General features: G+C 42.8%; 3 protein-coding genes across 3 annotated transcripts, besides 7 other annotated features; 1 reads left to right on the forward strand and 2 right to left on the reverse strand.

Annotated features, from left to right (window-relative positions):
- Positions 1-1,155: 1,155 nt before the first annotated feature.
- On the reverse strand, positions 1,156-11,382 carry PVX_117850 (hypothetical protein, conserved; the record flags this gene model as incomplete). Its single annotated transcript, XM_001615813.1, has 7 exons — positions 1,156-1,228; positions 1,449-1,512; positions 1,640-1,739; positions 1,965-2,094; positions 2,232-2,296; positions 2,414-2,520; positions 2,730-11,382. 7 exons carry the CDS (start codon positions 11,380-11,382, stop codon positions 1,156-1,158), a joined length of 9,192 nt encoding a protein of 3,063 aa, XP_001615863.1.
- Positions 5,321-5,340: a microsatellite.
- Positions 7,953-7,981: a microsatellite.
- An 807-nt stretch (positions 11,383-12,189) lies between the features above and the next one.
- Positions 12,190-12,216: a microsatellite.
- Positions 12,217-12,549: 333 nt separating this feature from the next.
- Positions 12,550-12,585: a repeat region.
- A 263-nt stretch (positions 12,586-12,848) lies between these two features.
- Positions 12,849-12,875: a microsatellite.
- A 765-nt stretch (positions 12,876-13,640) lies between these two features.
- Positions 13,641-15,400, forward strand: PVX_117855 (hypothetical protein, conserved; the record flags this gene model as incomplete). Its single annotated transcript, XM_001615814.1, has 8 exons — positions 13,641-13,681; positions 13,912-13,986; positions 14,178-14,382; positions 14,488-14,529; positions 14,737-14,843; positions 14,957-14,994; positions 15,116-15,169; positions 15,324-15,400. 8 exons carry the CDS (start codon positions 13,641-13,643, stop codon positions 15,398-15,400), a joined length of 639 nt encoding a protein of 212 aa, XP_001615864.1.
- Positions 14,553-14,578: a microsatellite.
- Positions 15,401-16,284: 884 nt separating the features above from the next.
- On the reverse strand, positions 16,285-19,125 carry PVX_117860 (hypothetical protein, conserved; the record flags this gene model as incomplete). The annotated part of the gene is made up of 1 exon (XM_001615815.1): positions 16,285-19,125. The coding sequence occupies one exon, from the start codon at positions 19,123-19,125 to the stop codon at positions 16,345-16,347; it is 2,781 nt and encodes a 926-aa protein (XP_001615865.1). The 3' UTR covers positions 16,285-16,344.
- Positions 17,522-17,547: a microsatellite.
- Positions 19,126-20,708: the final 1,583 nt, after the last annotated feature.

Here is a 20,708-nt window from a genome sequence, read left to right on the forward strand (position 1 = left end):
GAACGCGGCAAACGTGGAAAACGCGTTAAACGTGGCAGACGCGACACATCTGCACGTACAATGCGCACAGGTGATATGTGTCCCTTCACACTTTTTTTCGCGTGAAACATATTCCTTTTTTTTTTTTTTCTTCTTGGTTACATCTCATTTCTTCCATAGTCACAAGGGAGGTGATCGCAAAATGTCCATTGCATACGAGGTGAAGTGGAGGCACGGCATGCTGCCCTGGGTAACGTGTGTGCGCTTTTGCACCTTCGCCTGTTAGCCTGTTCGCCCGTTCGCACTTATCCCCGCCTCTCTCCTCGTTTCACTGCTACTTCGTTTGTGTGCTCTCCAAACGTTAATTTAACCCTCGGTGGTTAAACCATTCATAATGTTCTTTCGAATTTTAACAACTCAGGGGGTTCAAAAGAGGCGGGTGAAATGGAACACACAAAATGCGCGATGCGTAGGAAGCACAAAAGCACGTGCAGGGAGGTACGCAAATGAATATATATACATATGTACACATGTATGTTCACATATATACATGTATGCTCATATATATTACACGCATCTGTGCACTTTTAACCTGCGAATTTGGCGCTGCCCTGACAAATGCGTTGCAGCAGGGCAAAAAAAAAAAGGAAGAGAATCAAATGCTCACGGGGAAAAACGTAATAAAAGAAACAGGCAAAAATGAGGAAAAAAAAAAAAAAAAAAAATAATAATAAAATAATTAAATGAAAAAAAACCATTAATGGTCAAACAAAGGGGGAAATGCCATTTTGTACAAATACAGGGCAAATAAAAACATCACTCGAATCAAACATTTGGTAAAGCGAAATGTGCATACGTATCTGCCTATGTATGCTCAGCACATGCGGATGCATACTTTATGTGTGTTCGTGAGGGAATACAAAAATGGGGAAAACGACCCTCAAAATTGACTCTTTTCATGTATACATGTGTATGTAAATATATAATGCATTTTTTCTTTTTTTTTTTTGCAAAACGAGATACGGTTGGGGGGAAAAAATTAAGAAGAGTTAACTTTCCGTAGATGGACTGCCTTTCTTTAACGCACCAGTTTTTCTTCCCTGGGTGTTCACAAACGGCATTGCGCAGATGTACACACATATGCACAACACACACCCTTTCAGTTTTCTCCTCCTGTTAGCCAAAATTGTTAGAGCACAGCGGGTATGATATAAGCTTCAGTAATTCTTTAACCGTGGTGAACACTTTGCTGTAAAAAATGGCACCATGGATGGGGGGCAGATGAAGTTAAAGGCGTCATGAAAGGGAGGGAAGTTGCAAAAAAGACCGCTCTGTGATTATGCCAACAGAACGGGAGGGCGCACAGCGTGCAGTTGGAATTTGGGAGGGGGTCAATTATGTGTTGCGGCTTTTTCGCTGTGCATGGGGAACCTCTCCCCTTTTCGCCCTCTTCCTTTTTTTCCACTTACGTATTTTCCGTGTTTAGGCAGTCCAACAGGTAGGGGTAGCAAATGAACAGGTGCGCCTTGTCCTCTGAGCATGAGGGGAGACAAAAAGGGAGAATTACTAATGGGGCTTCTCCAATGGGGCCTCTCAAATGGGGCTTCCCAACCGTGGCGGTGCAAAACCCCGCACGAGGCCAATTCCCCTCACGCCCTACCTGAGCATTTCAGTATCGAACTGCTCTTCATGTCGATGTAGGAGTAGTAACACTTCAACTTCTTCATTTCGTATAAGATAAACAAAACTTCGTCAGCATTCTTGTTTGGGAAAAAAAAAAAAAAAAATGTGGAAAAAAGGACAGCTATGTTGATATCTATCCGACATTGCCATTTTAGCTCCTTTTACAATTTTAATAAACAGAAGTTCGCCCATCTGATTTACACTGTGAATGTTACAAACGTGGCTGGCAAAAAAAACCGTTTATGTAAAAATAAAAAACACTGGGCAGTGATTAACCGGGGGAAAACGTCACACATTATTACCTCATTATTTTCACTTGAAAAGCTCCTCAGGGTCAGCACGCATTTCTTTAGCATGACTAATGTCATAAAAGTGGTGTAGTAGCTGTCGTTGTAATTCTCCTTGGTCATCTTTTCGTATTCCTCAAACAATCTGCCGGGTGGACGAAAAAACACGCAGTTGGGGTGACCAAAGTGCGCGGGATGAAACTGGCAGGGGCATAGCATTGCACACGTGGGACACGTTACACACGCGATAAGCACCATGCAGATAATGCGTACGGCACTCACATCTGCAGCGTCCAACTCGAGAAGGCCCTTCGCTTCTTATCGTTCAGTTCGCTTATAACCTTCGTCTGAGGGGGAAAAAAAAAATGGGGCGTCAAACGGGGGCATTATCATCACGTTGGGAACTACGCACAGTATTTGCCGTGGTGCGTCGCCTGTCCACCTCCCAATTGTGCGAAGGTTACCAGGTATATTTTTATAAACAGTGGAGCCTTCGAATTCGCCACCAAGTAATGGTTCCGTATGAACTTTATAAGCATTATGTCCAGCATGTCAATTTTGTCGTTGCTGCCTGGGGAAAAAAAAAAAAAAAAAAAAAATATATATATATATATATATATATACATATATATATAACCGCATGGGGGGAACGCAAAATTTCAGAAAAATGGAAGAGAGACCCTCAAAATTGCGCAGCTATTCAATTCAAAGAAGCTACTACTGTAGAGTGACCCCACACACACACCAGCATGCCGCGTGCTCCCCCTCCTCATCACTTACAACTAACGAAAAGAATCTTTTCGACGGAGAAAATGACCGCACACCAGTACTTGAGCAACCCCTCCTGGGCGATGTTCCCCGAAATTTGAAGCATATTGTAGGTAATTTTCAGCAGGATGATAATACTTTCGTAGAAGACAAAGCAGGAGTTGTTATTTATATTATGCAAGAAGCATTTCACATGACCCGCAATAATGTACGGAAACATATTAACAAAGGAAAGCACAAGGGAGTAATTTTCCTTCTGATAAAATATGCTATAAAATTCTTGCCTCATAAAATTGCACAGTATGATGGAGTAAATTATATTGACGTTATAGTTGGGAAATAAATTGAACTTGTTATGAATGTAGAAAATCAAAAAGGGAGAGAAATAATTAAATAGCCCTATGGAAAATGTTTGGAAATATTCTATATAATTATTTAAAGGGTAAATCTTCTTATAATTTAGGGTAAATAATCTGCTGCACTCTTTATTTTCATCATTCACTTCCTTAGTGTTTATGTCCATATCGAGTTTGTTATAGGTATCATTCAGTTCTACCTTTTCAATTATTTCATCTGAGTTTTCATTAAACAGAATTTTTTCATCAAAGATAAAGTGAAGCAGTTTGGTGAGGATGGATTTTTTCTCTTCATTTTCTGCCAAACTTAGTAGCAAATATTTTACACACTTTAGCAGTTCCTCATTTATTAGCAGATTTATTTTGTCGTACTCTAGCGTTTGAAAAATGTCCATCATGATGGTGAAAATTTCGCTCTTTAAGTGACCAGTTAAGAATCCCGCGTATATGTCTTTACTCCCCTTTTGTGCCTTCTCTCCAAAGGCGCCTTCGTTATATACGCCTTTGTTGTTCTCTAGTATGTTGTAAATATTTAGCGGGTCAACCGAAGCTTCCTTCGTTTTGTACTCAAATGTGAAGTGGCTGTTTAGGAAGGAGGGCCTCTTTGGGGAGTTCTTTCCCTCCTCTTGGGGTCCATCCTTCTGTGCGCACTTGGGGGGGTTATTTCCCGTCTCGTTCGGCACACCATTGATGTCGCTTCCCACATGATGTGTGATTGCCTCCCTCCCACTGATAAAGTAATCAAAAAAGAGCTCATTCAAAATAGAGTCATAGTTCAAAAAGGAGTAGTTTTTCCCTTCCGCTGGGCTCAGCACAACCTCCACGCTGGACGTAAACAATAAGTGGAACAAATGCAAATACATCAGCGAGTGGACATATATCCACTTGTCACAGTAGACATTTTTCAGATTTTCCATAAGGAGCTTCAAAATGAAATCTTTAATCTTCTGATCATCAGTGCAGATGGCATAATTGTAAATGTAAAAAAGGCATATATCGAAAATGCTCACATGGTCAGAGCACCTATTCCTATTGCTTAGCGAATTCTTCATTGTGAAATGGCTCACATCATAGTAGGTCAGCTTGGACATAAAAATGTTGTTAAGTATTTGCAAAATTGAAATGTGCAGCTCGAACATGTTCTTACTCCTATACTCCACAAACAGCGTAGTCCTCAGGATGTTCACAAAGGTGCCATAGAAAATGTAAAACTTTCTGTAGTTCCTTTGCTCGAGGAGGATCCGACTGCACCCCTCTATGATTAGGATGAAGCTTTCGATCCACTGCTTCAGTTTGCTGTCCCTCGAGTGGTGGATGATAATTTTGCCGAAGTTTTCGTTTACATAGTCGTACAGGTCTCCGCTCCGGTCTCCGCTCCGGTCTCCGCTCCGTTCACCGCTCCGTTCACCGCTTCGTTCACCGCTTCGTTCACCGCTTCGGCCACCGCTTCGGCCACCGCTTCGGCCACCGCTTCCATTACTGCTGGGGATGCCGGCCCCCCTTTCAATTTCGCTTAACAAATCGGGGTGCTCCTTCATTTTTTCCCCCCCTTTTTTCCTTTTCTTCTTTGCGAACTGTCCTTCCACCTCTGCTGTGAGGTCTGCGAAGCTCTTCCTGAACTGTTCCCCCAGGGAGGTTCTGCCTCCTTCCGCCGGTTCTTCACTCGTTCGGGCAGCACCACTGTTTTGGCTATCCGTGTAGAAGCCGCTTACATCTGCGGTGTGGTTCACCCCGGTAGATTTACCCAGTTGGCGGTCCACCTGGTGCTCATTCCTACACTCCATCTCGAAATACCCCTGCAACTTGGAGTAATACCTAACGCTCAGCCGCTTAAGCAACAAACAGATGGACGTTTTGTAAAAGAAAAAGTCGAATTTGCAAATGTGTGTGGAGAGAATACTAATGATCGTTTTGATGCTGCAGTTCCGAACCTCTATTCTTTCGTCGAAGCATAGTTTCATAAGTTGATTCAAAATGAAGATAAAAAAGCTTTTCATTTTTATGTTTTTCATTTTAATTTCCTTTTCGTATATGTAAATTTTCTTGTTTTCTATGGCGCAAATGTGAAGGAGTTTGTTTTGGCCTGTTTTGTGTTGATCCCCTTGGGGGGTGCCTTTTTCCCCTCCTTCCATTTCACCATGGTTCTTCTTTTTTCCATTCCCCTTCAGCATGTGAGAGCGCCCCACGATGTAGTCAACGATCGACCAGGAGAAATTAATGGCCCTGAAGGATACATTATTGCTCAGAACGTTTAGGGACGAAAAGAGGATGAGCATGTGGATGACGACTTCCATAATTTTACACACAGGGACTTCCTCAATATAATCGACAATTATAATTTCCAGGATGTTAAAAATGTTGTTTATGTTGGATATATTTTCCTCCATTATTTGATGGCTATCCTCTTCATCCCCGTTGTCATTTTTTAAACTCTTTTTTTTTAACTCTTTCTGGAATGATACGTAGAGGAGAAAAATAATAAACAGCCACATGTCCTTGTTAAAAAAGGAGGCATTTTTTCTAATGGAATTTAAAAAGGAGCTAATGAAATACGATCGGTAACATGCATGCGGGTTAACTAGGAAGAGGAAAAATGGCTTAAACAGAAGAAACTGAATTTCAAAATTGTGTTTATAATGTACAGCGGACTCTTTTATAATATTGAACAACGTGTCGATGCTTTTTTTCTGGATGTCATTATTTTTGCACAGGGAGAGCAGCAATATGTTCATGCAGCAGTTGTTGTAAATGCTTCTTATCTTGTCCAGGTTAATAACGCACAGCATTTCTATCATATGTAGGGGGTAGAAATCTTCGAAGATGCAAAACTTTTCTAATTTCTTCAGTACGATGTAGTAGGTGTGCTCTTTGGTTGCCTTGCCGCTCGGCTTATCATGCATTTGTTTTGAGAAAGTTCTCACTTCAGTGGGAACTCCCTGTGTTGGTAAATTTGCACATTCGCTGCTGATTGGTCTATCCTTTGCCAGTTCGTAATGAACCACCCCTTTCCGCTTCTCCCCCTTCGCCGAAAAGAACACATCTGTGTAGAAGCCAAAATAGGTTGTGTACATGGGGTCAAAGTGGGACAGGTAATAATAATACACTTCAAAAATGTTCTCATTTTTTTGCAAAAATTCGATGTATTTTTCAATTATATTTTTCTTCCTATTTAGTTTGTTAAACTTTGCGTATTCTCGATTGCTGGGAGTTGTGTCTTCTTCGTTTTTTTCCCTTCCGAGGGAGCTTCCCGCATGTAAGGCTGCCTCCTTGGAGGGCTCCGTTAACCTGGCGCTGCTTTCATTTCCATCCTGGTGGTTAGCCCCCTTTTGGGCACTTTCCACATGGCCGCTCAACAGAGTGGTGGACATACCTTTAGAGTCCCTTCCACTCGGATGTGTACCTCCATTATGTTTACTCTCTTTGGGTAGTTGGTGTCCCCCCCCAGGGGCCTTACCACCCTTATGACTTAACTTGGGAGGTGGCTCCCCCCCCTTGGGGCCCACCTTCCTCTGCTTGAAAAACTGATTAAATATCATAAAATGAATTGAATTCAAAATGTTAACCAACGTGGAAAGCTTATAAAATATGGTGTTCTTAAAAAAGTAAGAAAATGAAGAAAAAATGACAGTAATTTCTGCACACAGTACCGGATTCTTCTGAATAAACCTCAAAATGAAATAACAAAATTCGGCACTCTTAGAATTTACATTTTGTACATAAGTATTTTTGTCCGCGTCCATGAGTCTCTTACTTAGGGAAAAGATAAAATCTTCCTCATTTTTGTTAATGTGATGAAGGAAGTTCAAAAATTCAATCGTTTTGTTCTCTATTGAGGAGATGTACTTGTAAATGTAATTCACTTCGACGAAGAGGTTAATCATCCTTAGCCAGTTGTCAAAATGGAGGTTGTCCCCATAAATGAAGAATATGCTAATGACTGCCTTTATCGACAGAATATATTTTACGTTATTCAAATCGTTGTTTATGAAGTATGACTCTTTCAATATGATGCTAATGATCTCATCAAAATATTTTATAAGCTCTTCGTTAAGAGTCGATTTGTAGCTAATAAAATTGGATTCGACGCTTTCTATGCTCGTCTTTTTTGCGATGGATTTATTCGCCACTATCTGATCTGTGTCTCTCCTTTGACTATTTCTTTTGCCTCTTCCTGCGCCTTCCCCGTCATCCAAGGTTCTACTACTAACGTTGTAATGTGCTTCACTTGGGGGGGAATTCCTCCACCGTTCGGCGCCCATGTTTGGCTGGTCCTCATCACCCACATTTGCGTTCTCGCCTCTCTCACTTTTTCCGCTCTTCAAGTTGTAAAAACAGTTGCCCGAATCATCGTCACTGTTTTCCCTCTTTTGTGGATTCCCCCGATTAGGAGTATTCCTTTCGCTCCTTTGTTTGGTCAGCACATCACCCATTTTGTCCTCCTTTTCTACGCATTCTTTCACATTTGTGGGTTCCACTCCATCGTGGCTTTTGCCTGACTCCCGCTTAGCCTCCGCCAAGTCGTTACTCGCACGCGTGGCAGCTTTACCCGTGTGGACAACATTGCTGCCATCCTTCACACTTGCTTCGCTACCTTTGCGATGGGACGTTTTACTCTCATTAGAGGAATACAACATGGGGACCTTACTGATACTTTTGATGGCCCCCTTGCTCTTCCTCACACCGGAGTTGTTTTCACCCCTACTTTCTTGCCTTTCGAAATTTCTAAGAATCTTCAAAAAGAAGGGCGAATTCTCTAGGGTAAAAATACTACTGCATTTTGTCAAAGTCTGCAGACAGGCGTTGGTGCAAATATTTATTTTCAAATGAGTGCTGATGAAAATTATTTTCTGGAACCCACTGAAGAAGCACACATCTAGCTTGTTCGTGTAGGAGAAGATTAGGCAGAGGGACGATATGAAATATCTGCACGTGGAATTGAACACGTTAGAGAATAGGGACATGCTCTCGTGGTACTGGTCATTTGGATTTATAAGCTTGCTGCTTTGGGGATTCTTTTCCCCTTTTTTGCTTCGTTCGTTCGCGGGGGTGGCGCGGGCTACTGGCGGATTGTAACTATATGCGCTGGTATACACGCCGCTCATACCGACACTCACACCGCTATACACACCGCTATACACACCGCTAAACAAATCGCCCCCCCTTCCTGCACACCTATCCGCGCCTTCGGCTGCGTTCCCATTGTAGCAGTCGAGCCTTCGTTCCAGCTCGTCATCAAAGGAGGAGTTCTTCCCACTAATGACACTGGAGGGTTGTGCCCTCGGGGCCGACTGCAGACCATACCCTCGCTCACTGCACAATTGTGCCACTGCCTCCTTCTTTGCATTCTTCCTCTCAACCCTGCTGCCACACGCCGATGATTCACTTAGAGCAAATCCACTCTCATCATTTAGATCTACCGTCGCGAAGCAGTACTGATTTAGGGACATTCTCAGTATGTTTAAAAAAATTACATAAAAAGAATTCACAAGGGATAAAATACTGTCAACGGTGGACGCAAGCAGACGTATTTCGTCAGCGTCTTTGTAGTATAAATCGTCAAACAGGGTTCTGCTTACTTTTTTCTCCGCTGAGTATTTGAATAGGTAGAAATCTTCCCTCGGGTTTTCGCAGCTGTTGGGTAAAATTAGGGGGTAGCTCAAAAAGTTGCGGAATGGCATTTCGTTGGGGCTGGTTCGGGCTTCCTTCGCGGGGTTCCCTTCCCCATGGTTCTCTTCCCCATTGTTCTGCTGCTTTGGTTTTATTTGTCCGTCACTCCGCTTGATGTTTTTCTCGTGCTTTTCCTTGTGTCCTTCTTCGTCCCTTTCTTCGCTCCTTCCTGTGTGGTCCCCCTGCGCGCCCTTCTTTTCGCCCCTGCCGCTGCGCCCCTTGTCCACAAGCTGCTCCACTTTCTTCTCGCCCGTGTATATCCTATCATACTTAAACACCTTCAAATGGGCGTACATTTTGGTTAAATCAATCGAATGCAAAAAAAGCAATTCGTGAATAATTTTGCTAATGTATTCGACGACCTTGATGAACAGGAGGTTGTCGTCATCACTGTGGTGTTTCACTTGCCCAATAGAGCTGTTCTCTCCCAGCACATCACTCTGCTTTGGGTTCGTTTCGCGCGAGTTCTGCTCCCCCGCTTTTCTCCCCTTGCTTTCCGCATCGGACTTGCTGCATACTCCATCGGGGAGTTTCTGACTGGGCGGTTTTTCGGTAGGAACGTTTTGCGCGGCCGCAGGTGGATGCTCACCCTCTTTATTGTATCCCTTCTTCGTTTTTTTTTTCTTTTTCTTTTTTTTCTTCGCGCCCTCGGCACCGCTGGTTACGGCGTCGTTGGTTACTTCTCCCTCCTCAGCTGCTTCCCCCTCCTTTGCCGCTGCCCCCTCCTTTGCTTCTCCCCCCTCCTTTGCTGCTCCCCCCTCCTTGGCCGCTCCCCCCCCATGGCTGAAATATTTGTACAAATGAAACAAAGTCAGTGTGTCATCAAAGAGATAGAAAAAAAAATTCAAAACGATGAGCAATTTTGAAAAGGGTTGCGTCAAGCACAAATGCTGAATTAGGATTAGGAAGAGGAATTTTATTTCGCCCAGGAAGTACTGAAAATATCTGTGGCAGATAACCTCAAAAATTTTGAGGCATCGATAGAAAACGTCTATGTGTAGGTTATACTTCAAAGACACCAGTATGATGTATATAATTTCGAATTTCAATAATTTGAAAAAATCGAAATTTTTTAAAAAGTGCTCATAGTGGTTGAGGAATATATACAGCAGATCTAGGCAAAAGTTCAGCGACAAAATTAGGTTATTCTTGTTGTAGGTCGACAGGATTTCTGTCCTTTGATCACACGAGTCTGGCTGCACATTTTCGTCATCATCATGGTTTATTTGGTGATCCGTTTGGCTTTTCCCATTTGTGCTTTTTAAAATTTTCAAGAATTTTTTTATATTGGAATTTTTCACACTATACATGTACGCACTTTCGTCCTTACTGGGCTTTTTTTTTTTTTTCTCTCCTTCTTCTTCATCTGCTTCTTCCTCCTGTGCGTTATGTTTTTCCTCCACAGGGGGGTCGGCGTTGCCGCTACCCGAATGTAGAGTGCCTTTTGAATAACTTGTCTGTTTTATAGTGGTAACAATTTTGTCATCGTTTGGTTCTTCTTGGAGAGTACCATTAGTGCCATTTGGCGGTGGCTGATCGGCACCCTTTTGGTCGTTACTTCGTGCGGATTGCGGCTTACCGGCAGGTTGATCCATTTGAGGTATGTTCGAATTTTGCCTGCGCTCTTGGCTTATATTAGCAGCGCCATTAGCACTCTCTTCTGTTCGTTTTTCCTCCGTTGCGGTTCCATACGCACAGGGAGAAGAAACCCCAACAGAGTTATACTTCAGTCTAATATTAACAAAACAGCAGTAACAGAGGTAATGAATTAGGGAAAGCAATTTATTTTTGTTTTTCATGAAACTCTCATTTTTCAGATCCGTTATGTAGATGAGATCTATCGGGCTGTCCGTATCATATGGCAAATCGAAATTTTCAAAATAGAGGTGCTTCACTTCCGTCGAGTGGTCCTCCTCCAGCACACGGTTGTGCTCACCACTGTTTTGTTTTCCTTCCGTGTCATTTTTATCCTTCTCCTTTGACTCACCCGTGTAACTCCCTAAGTTGTCACCCGGAGTGGCCCCAAGGCTACTCTCCCTATTACACACATCAATGAGCGAATTGAGCAGCTGCTTATACGCAGCACAACACGTTTGGTACAAAATGGTATTGCTATCATATAACGACGAATAATAAACGGAGAACAAAATTTTCAGCAAGGTGTTAATAATGTCCTTGTCGTAGTACTCCACATATTGGGGAGAAAATGCGGCTAATATAATTTGCACAATTTTAATTAAAATTTTTTTATCTTCAAGGAAAGTCAAATCGAATAACTGGTTGGTAATTTTTTCTATCTGCTTCTGAATATTTATGTGTTTAAAATTTTTGATGGTGTGTCTGTTGTCTATTATGTAGAGGATGTAACAGACGACTCTCTTGATTATGAGCAAGCAGGTGTTGGAGATTTTGTGGCTACTAATCTGGATTCCTATGTTAACGATTTCGATTATTTCGTCTATGGGGAATTCGAAGCTGCTGAACAGTTGGTTTTTATTCGATTTGATAATACTATTGTAGTTTTTAATTTTGATGATGCATATTTCTGTCTTCTCCTTTATGCACACGTTTTTTTTCCTTGTCTCGGCGATCAGCACCTTCATGTCATTTTCGAGTTCTTCTAGCAGCGGCAGTGGATCCATCTTCGGGGGTGCTCATCCGCATGCTCACGGGATTTGGCGGATCGGCAAGGGAGCGGCAGAGGAGCGGCGAAGGAGCGGTGAAGGAGCGGCAACGATCGGCTAATGATCCGCTAGGGATCGGCGAACGATCGGCCAATGATCCCCTAATGATCGGCAACTTGTTCGCCTCCTTCTAATTCGCCGCCGCTACTCTTTCATCACACGCACTGTGTTTTGTTCTACTGGTGTGTGCTCCATGCGCGTTGTGCCTCTTCACCGTGTGTGTTGTGCGGAGAAGGGACGAATTATCTTTCCCAAGGGGAGCACAGCAGACGCTTGACACAGTTTCTTCACAAAACAGCCGCAAAGGTGACAAACCGGGGGAGGGGGGAAAAAAGGGCGAAGGTGGAAAAAAAAATTAAGAGCCCCAAAAAAAAAGTAGCAAACAGAAAGGTACAAAGGGGAACGTAATTAACGTGATGAAGCGGGCATGTTACTTGATCATAAACATTAATACTAACACACGTGTTTCTTTTTTTTTTCCCCCCCTTTTTGCTTACTTTTTTGGCCAGGATGAACTAAATTTAATGTATGCCAACAATCACGTACCTGGCAAAAGGGGAAAGTTCCAACATGGAGCAAAACCAGCCTTTGCCCAGTACTCTATGTGTCTGTGACTTATTGTCATTCAGCTTTTGCCTATAAATGTATTCAAAAGAAAGAACAAGATTACGCAAAAGGGGGAAAGTAAAATAGGTTTCAATCGGAATAAAAGGAATAGCCGGTGAAACATTTTTTTTATTACATGCTGGTGAAGGCATACCATTTTTTTTACGCCACAGAGCGATTTCTGCGTACAAAAAAAGCGGGGAAGGGGGAAATGCATCACAAATGCATCATGAAGGTGATAAGAAAAAAAAAAAAAAAAAAACACTGAGAAACGTCATACATACAAACTCTTTTTAGTCTATTTGAAGCAGTTAAACTAGGCGAGTGGCACAATTAAGCTGTAAAGCGTTTTTCTTCTTTTTCACTTGTGTGCATATGGCTATGCAATATAAAATGTACAGCATATTTATACATATGTAAGGCACAATTAAGCGAGTCAACACACTTTGCAAGAAGTTCGTCTGCCATGCCCCCTTTTTCCTGCCTTTGTGGCTTTCCCCATGAGTACGCGCTAACGTAGGTACGCAGTAGCTTACTTTTTTCCCCGTGGGGTGGCATACACGAATACGAAGCGGGCTAAACGAGTGGGCTAAGCGCGCTGGCGAACAAGCCAATATGCGCCCCAATTTTGTGCGCAAAAATTACGCCTATAAAGTATCCCCATAAAATGGTAGCTTCGTAGAGAGTGGGAAGAAGTACCAATTGTACAGCTTTAACAGTACACCTAAAGCAGCACAGTAAGAATATTTAAGTATATTCAAACATTTCACAGAACATCGCCGCGACGATTCTTTCCCTAGCCGCATTTATTTTCTTCTCTTCAGAGAGATATAATGTTGTAGCCACAATTGTTTCCATTTGCAAAGGATAGCCACGTTAGAAAAGCAAACTGACCACGTGTTAACTGTAGAATTGCTGCTCACCAAGGGGGGAGTGAAATGAGGGCACGGACTGCAATTCGTGATGCTATATTTAAGGTAAAAGGCGAATGCTACACATGGAAGTTTATTTATTTTTTTTTTTTTTGAACCCCTTTCGTTTTCGCACGAGCAGTTGTAAGATTATGTCCGTACAGGAAAATATGCGTTCATTTTTTTGTTACCTATTTGCAGAGACACACACACAGAAAAAGGGCCCCCGTTTAAAGTGTTCCATGACGATTACGAATTTGGAGAAGACAGTCATCAAAAGTGTGCTTTCCCCCAGGAAAGGAAAAAAAAAAAAAAAAAAAACACGTTAATTTTGTCCACTCCCTATAAATTAAAAACAGAAGGAACAACATTTCCGGGTTATTCTTCCGCATAAGGGGAAAAATATATCTTTGCATATTCAGGCATATATATATTTTATTTTTCCGCATCTTATGATTTATTAATTCAACATCTGCGCGCTGTTCGTACCATTTTGGGAAGCCTGCTTGGCGTTTTCAACCTAAAGTGAAGTAGCGCGCGTGGCGGCGGTTTCGCTGTAAACGTTAAATATAACACGTGCGTAGATGTATGGGTACATCGGATTTGCACACATGCTGACACGGTGAGACCTCCCCATTTCGCCTCCCCACCAACACCACTTAATGCGCACAACGGAAACTAAAACAGAAAAAGGAAAAGATGAAGGCGGAAAAGGATGACCCCTTTCATGAAGCAAAACAGTAGGGAAATAAAAACACTGCATATGTGTGTACGTGCACACACGTTAAATAAAAAGAGAAATAAAGTGCCACGTTGCAAATGTTTTATTTTTTTTTTTTTTTCGCATCTCTCACATTTGAAAAAAGCGCACAGTCTACATAAATGCACACGTGAAAGGAGACCAAAACCGTTGTGCCTATCTGTGCGAGAATAATTCATTACGTGGACGCATTGCACCATTCCCTTTCAGCGAAGTGGACGTCTCAGTGAAGAAGCTGCAAAGTCTATACAACAACTGGAGTAGCATCCCGGACAAAAATTCAATGTAAAAAATTTAATCATTTTGCGGCATAGTTGCTCACAATGCAGCGGGAAAAAAAAAAGCTTATACCCACACTGCCTCCTTTTTGCTGACGAAGCGTAATCCCCATGGGTGCTTCCACACACATGCTCCATTTCAATAGCGTAGCTTTAAGGACCCATTTAAAAGGCAAATTCAAATTTGTTCCCCCGCAGGCTGGCCAAGGAGAAATACTCCCTGATAAAGGAAGAAATAAAATATCTTAACGAAGACTTAGATGATCTGGACAACTCCGTTAATGTTGTAAAAAAGAATTTATTCAAATTTAATATTAGCAATGAGGAGTTGGAGAATCGAGCCAGTTCGCTGAAAAATATTCGAACCGTCCTGAACGATATTTCCAGCAATTTGACGTACAAGGTGAGAGCAGCGGGAGAAAAGAAGCGCCACGTAATCGGCTACAAAAATGAAGAATCTTTTGTGCGATAAATGCAACCTTTATGTTTTCCCCTTTTTTTGTGGCAGGTTTTAAACTACAGTGGAGACATCAAGGGGGAATACGACGCAGTAATGCTTTAAAAAAAAAAAAAAAAAAAAAAAAAGCAAAAAGGGAATGACGAGTGGGGGGGAGATGACTCGCTAATAAATATGCGTTCGCTGTCCGAAATCCGGGGAATAACCCCACTTTACATAATTTTTAAAAAATAGAGAGAACGAACCGTTTATGCCCCAATGCATATACCTACATACGCCCTTCTGCGTATGCATTTCCAGGTTGTGCTCAAAAGGCAAGATAACGATTTGGACGAACTCGCCGAGTCAGCGGAGCGGCTGCACAACGCCGCCATCACCATCAATACAGAGCTGAAGGATCAACAAAGGTATAAAAAGAGTGAAAAGGAAACATTTTCAGTCGTATATTTCTATTTTTGCTCGAATCGCCTTTTATATTATCCCCCCATCACCCCCTCTTTTTTTTCCCCCATTTATGTAGACTGCTTGACGAGTTGGAAAACGAAATGGATTATTCAAGTGAGCCAAAAAAGGAGAAGCACATTTGTAGATACCTCTCGTGCATGGCGATTAAATGCACTTTTGCTTCTGCCGCAGACAAACTCCATTCCATTTTGACCACTTGCCCCCTCCTTCTCAGATGAAAAAATGAACTTTGTGACGAAAAAAATTGCAGATTATTTAAAGACAAATAGTAAGTACACAAAGGAGAGGCTATTAAATAGAATGCAAGAGTCATTTTGTATAAAGCATGTTCGGGGGAATGCCACCCCTTATGCCGTGCCGCACACCCATCTGTGCTGAGCTCGTAATGAGAATCCCCCCTTTTCCGTTGCCCCTTTTCGCAGATCCGAAAATGCTATCCCTAATAGTCTACCTGACGCTTATCTCATTTTTTTTGTTATTTGTCCTCGTGGTTTCCTGATCGGATAGTTCATGGTGCGAAAGGGAAGCAACCTTCTACGAGCCTGCAATATGGGCATATTCTTATACAACATGCATGCTCACGCGTATGTTCCACACGTGAGACTTCACCTGGGGCGCGTCTGACGCGGTATAACTACCTCGTTTGTATTTTAAAACAACTTATAATTTTATCAAACAATTGCTCAAGTTGACGAAAAAGGATCCCAATTTGTGTTTAAAAAAATGAACACATGGCGTAACGCGTGGGTAGCCCCCCAAAAAAAGAGAGCTACAGTTGCCACTTCAATTTGGACACATACACATATGCTTACATAACGCATTTGTGTGGGTCCTTATAACTCATTTGACAAAGTTCCTACGTAGGAGGGGGGTACTTCCCCCCCTTCGGCCTAACATACTTGACAGAAGCAAAAAAAAAAAAAAAAAAAAAACTTTTACAATTCAACCGTGCGGAGAAGGAACATACATATACTTCAATTTTTATGGAAACACAAATTGCTTACAAAGTCGTATGTGTGTATTTATACACATGAGTGTTGCATCCAAATTGTGGTGTGGAGTTGAGTAAAGGAGAGGTGAATGTTGACTGAATGCTGGCTGAATGCCGGAACAAATTAAAGGGAGAGCTGATCGAGTGGCGCGCGATGTTCCCTTTTCCAAGAGTACGCAGTGCGTATGCGCGAGCAGGAACGGGTAAACGTAAACACAGGCGCGTTTAGGCAAGAATGTTACATACACAGACGCGAAGGCGAATGTGATGGGGGCGCTCTCACTGGCATATGTGCCGCCTAAGTAATTACCATAATTGTCACTTTTCCGCGGGCACCCTTTAAAACGTCGGCCGCGCTGCAAACTCCTGCACAGATCGGAAAACTGTTTTTTCCTTTTGCCTTTTTCCATTTTCCTTTTTTTAAACATTTAATGGAGAAATTAACGACCCGTTCATCGGTAGTTGTGGTAGGCGCCTCTATCCGGGTGCACGTTCTTATGCGTGTTTTTGTACAAGGTGTTCCCCCCTTTGTTGTTAGCGGGTCCGTTCCCACTGTGGTTATTCTGCTTGTGGCGAGCTACATTATTGTTTTGGCGAGCTACGTTACTATTTTGGCGAGCTACATTACTGTTTTGGCGAGCTACATTACTGTTGTGGCTGCTGTAACCTCCGTGGTTGCCTTTGCCCTGGCCGCGTTTGGGATTGTCATCAGAGTGGTTATTATTCTGATGCCTGTTGTGCATATTGTGCGAGTTATTTTTATTCACATGGAAGTTAGCATTTTGCTTCATGGAGGAACTACCTTTTGGGTTATTAAAATGACCACTGGTGGCGCTTGCGAATTTGTACAGACCTGACCTGGCGCTATTCATTTGCCCGTTTGTGTATCCCTGGGCGCCGTCATTGGCCTCGTTATGCATGTTATAGTAACCACCTGGGTGATTACCGCCTGGATGATTACCGCCGCTGTTTCTGTTGTCCTGACCCCTGCCATCATTATTATAGTAATCGCCAACGCCACTGTCATGGGTGTTCCTATTCTTATTGTGATGCCTACTGCTAAACTGGTCGCTGCCTCTATTTCTATTGCCATGCTTCCCTCCGTGTGGGTGGAAGTCACTTATGTTGTCATGCTGGTCATTGCCTACCTGTTGCTTATTTTTGTAATCATGGTAGCTGCCGCTTTGGTGGGCATCATTCTTGTGTCTTTTATTATTCGAGTGGAAATTATTTTGGCTAGCTGAATCGTACGCGTCGTAATTCCTCTTCTGCTTGTTCCTTTGTGCATTATCGTTAAAGGAGTTCTTTGTGAGGATTACCTTACGTTTGCTGTTGTCATACGCATCATCGTCTTCTTCCATATACACGTTGTGATTGCTACTAAAATTTCTTGCGTCTTTGTGGCGGTTGTGTGGGGCAGCGCCGACTCTCTCCTGGTTTGCTGCGGCTTGGCTAGTGTCGCTCCCGCGTCTGTTGTCGCGTCGGTTGCCGTGTTCGCCCCCACGTCCGTAGCCGCGCCCGTATCCACCCCCATTGCCACCTCCGTAGCCACGTCCGTATCCACCTCCGTTGTTACCTCCGTTGTTACCTCCGTTGTTACCTCCGTTCCCACCACTACTGCTGCTCTGGCCGGATCTGTTGTGCCCATTTCGCAGGGCATTATTATCACCGTCATCGTTGCCCCTCCGTTCACCGCTTTTGGGCTCATGTAAAATCCATATATTTCTTGGATTTCTCATGTAGACATAATAGGAAGGATCCAACTTGCTGTTGTATTCCCTCCTAACGTTGTGCGAGTGCTTGGCGTAAATGTACGGAGGCCTTCCACATTTCAAATGGTCATTAGAGAAACAATTTAAGCAGGGCATGCTTCCATACGGATGCTGAATGTACTTTAAGTCGTTTAGAAGCTTCTCTGCATTCGCTTTGAATGCCATATATTGTGCCTTGGTGTTGTGGCAAATCGGTCCAGTCACCCGTTTATAGCAGAGGAAGCAGTAGGTGTTTTTACACACATGTCTGAAGGTCAACTCTCTGTCGCAATCGCTAGATCCGCAGTTCTGACAGGTGTATTTTTTTTCTTTGTACAATTCGCTTTGGAAGTAAAAATGGAAAAATAAATTTTCAGCATTGATGTCTGGAAATTTTACTAGCCAATTTTTTATTTTTTCTCGAAAATCGTCTACCACTTGGTTGGACTTGGAATCGTCTGTGCAAATTTCTTCACCCGTTTGTGTGCACCTTTCCGCGTTTTCCATGGCCACTGGGGAGATGTCCTCCGCCTGCATGGGTTTTCCTTCTATTTCGGCCGTCCCCGTATTTTCTACATCCGCAGCGGTTGCATCGTTTTCGTCACCTCCTTCGACAGCAGCGATTTCTTCACCCTCCTCGACAGTAGCATTTTCTTCACCCACTTCGGCAGCAGCGTTTTCGTCACCCTCCTCGATTGTAGCGTTTTCGTCACCCCCTTCGACAGTAGCATTTTCTTCACCCTCTTCGATTGTAGCATTCTCTTCACCCCCCTCAACAGCAGCGTCTTCCTCGCCCCCCTCGACAGTAGCATTCCCTTCACCCTTCGATGGGGGGCTGGCCCCCCTCCGCGGCGCCTTCCTTCCCAAAAGGACATCCACAAAATTGTCGTAGTCCCCCGGCGCATCTTCGCCAAGCACATTTGGGTCATAGTAATATCTGTTGTTGGCCTCATTTGGCCTACTCCGTTTGTTTCTCTCCTGAGAGGCAGATGAAACGATGCGATAAATTTTATCTTTCCTCAATTTCACTAATATGTTTTCATTCCCTTCCAAATTAGGCTCCATAAAACAATCTGGTTCCAACTGCTCTGGGCCCTCGATTAAAATATTATCCTTTTGAAAACTGGTCAAAATATGGACTCGAATTTTCTTCCTCATATTTTCATAATCGTTAATTTGATTTTCGTTTAATTCTTCCAGCATATCGAAACTATCGCTTGTGCTGATTTGGTCCATTTCCAGGGTTATGACTTCATCTTCTTCTACGCTGTAGTGGTTATTATTGTTGTCGTTCGTATTGCCGTTGCTTCCGTTGCTTCCGTTGCTTCCTTTACTTCCATTGTTTTTGTTCGGTTCCTCATCGGGGGGCACGGTAAGGCCCTCCCTATCCCCCCTGAAATTCCCAAACTGATTCTTTTCTGTATTTGTGTTTAAGCGAACATTTTCGTCTGGATTTATGTTTATTGTAAAAAGATTATCCATTAAAAGGTGTTTTTTTTTTTTCACTTATTTTTCCGTCCTACAACGGAGTGTCTCTGTGGCGCCTCGGATATTCGCGCAATGTGCTTTTTTGTAGGTGTAATATTATTTTTTTCCTCTCCTATGATCTGCGTTCTTTTACTTCCCTTTTGTGTTAACTCTCTTCCCATTAATTGCGCTGTGTGCAATGATGTCCACCACCCCCTTTCGGAAAAAAAAAAAACTTACACAGAGGTGTATGTACAATTAGCGTGTTGCACTACAAGTGGATGCTCACATGTATGTGTTAGGACACTCTGCGCTGTGCATATGCGTCGTAGGCCCACTGTGTTTTATCTCAGTTTGGAAGAATTCCGGCACCCCTTTGGCTCTTTTTCTTCTGCTCTCTTTCCACTACAAAAAGAGCCGAAAGGGGTCGAGGGGAACAAATGTCATTTTATCCAACTTAGCCGCGTGGGTGGGGGGGAAATTGGTCGAGTGGGCAAAATTGGTCAGGCTAAACAAAAACAGCCAAGTCAGCAAAGGGCAGAAAAACGCTGCACGTTACCGAAACATGGGCAACCGATGCAGGTCGGCCAAACGTAAAAAAAGCTGCAAGTTAAGCAAACGTAAACAAACGCTGCAAGTTAACCAAACGTAAACAAACGCTGCAAGTTAACCAGTTTTTTCGCAGCTTTCATTTTTCACTTTCATGTTTCACTCCGGTTGGCGGAATTGCGCATTGTTTCCCTTATTCACGCGAACGGTAAGTTAAAAAAATATTGCAGTTTTGCCTCGCATCAATGAAGTATCCCTTTCTCGCGACGTAACAATAATATTGCATAACATTTTAAAGAAAAAAAAAAAATGCAAACTGCTTAGTTTGAAAGAAATTATTCCCATAAAGGTGCAAATGGTAGGAGCAAAAATGGAAAAGCGGCATAATAAAACGCAGAAGCTCGGCATCCCCCAAAAAAAAAAAAAAAAAAAAAAATACCCAAAACGCCGTTACGATTTTGTACAATAATAAGCGCTTGTTACGCTACAGGTATGAGCATTTCCCCATTTTTGGAAAACGACCCAGCGTTGCTAAATGGAAGCCCAAGGAGAAAAAAAACTTCACCAAAAATAAGAAACACGCTTATTATAGTGTGACTTGCCATATAAAGTGTGCCATCTGCCATGCTTGCAATTTTTTCGTTCGTTAGCCTGGACGGGGAAGGCACATAACAGGACATTCTTCCACTTTGTGAATGCAGCTTAGTCAGTTTTGCCTTTAGGAGGGCCATACCGGCCATATGGTATGTTTTGCTATGGAAAAAAAAAAGACCAACAACGCGTTTAGCCAAACCTTACTGAAACTTCAAAAGGGATGGTGACAAAGGGAAGTGTCGCTTTTTCATCTTAAAAAGGTGCACACATTTGATCATCATGCTTAATCCCTTTTGCAATGAAATGAAAGACCAATACGATTATTTTGTTGCGCAGTGGGAGGCCAAACAAAATAGTTTCCGTTGTGCTGATAAGCTGCACAGAAGTCGTCACAATGCTCAGACGGGAGACGAACCACCCCCTTTTTGGAAACGCGTTCTGTTCATCTGGTTTCT

This window comes from Plasmodium vivax, chromosome 12 (genome assembly GCF_000002415.2).
Source record: "Plasmodium vivax chromosome 12, whole genome shotgun sequence".
Taxonomy (NCBI): domain Eukaryota; phylum Apicomplexa; class Aconoidasida; order Haemosporida; family Plasmodiidae; genus Plasmodium; species Plasmodium vivax.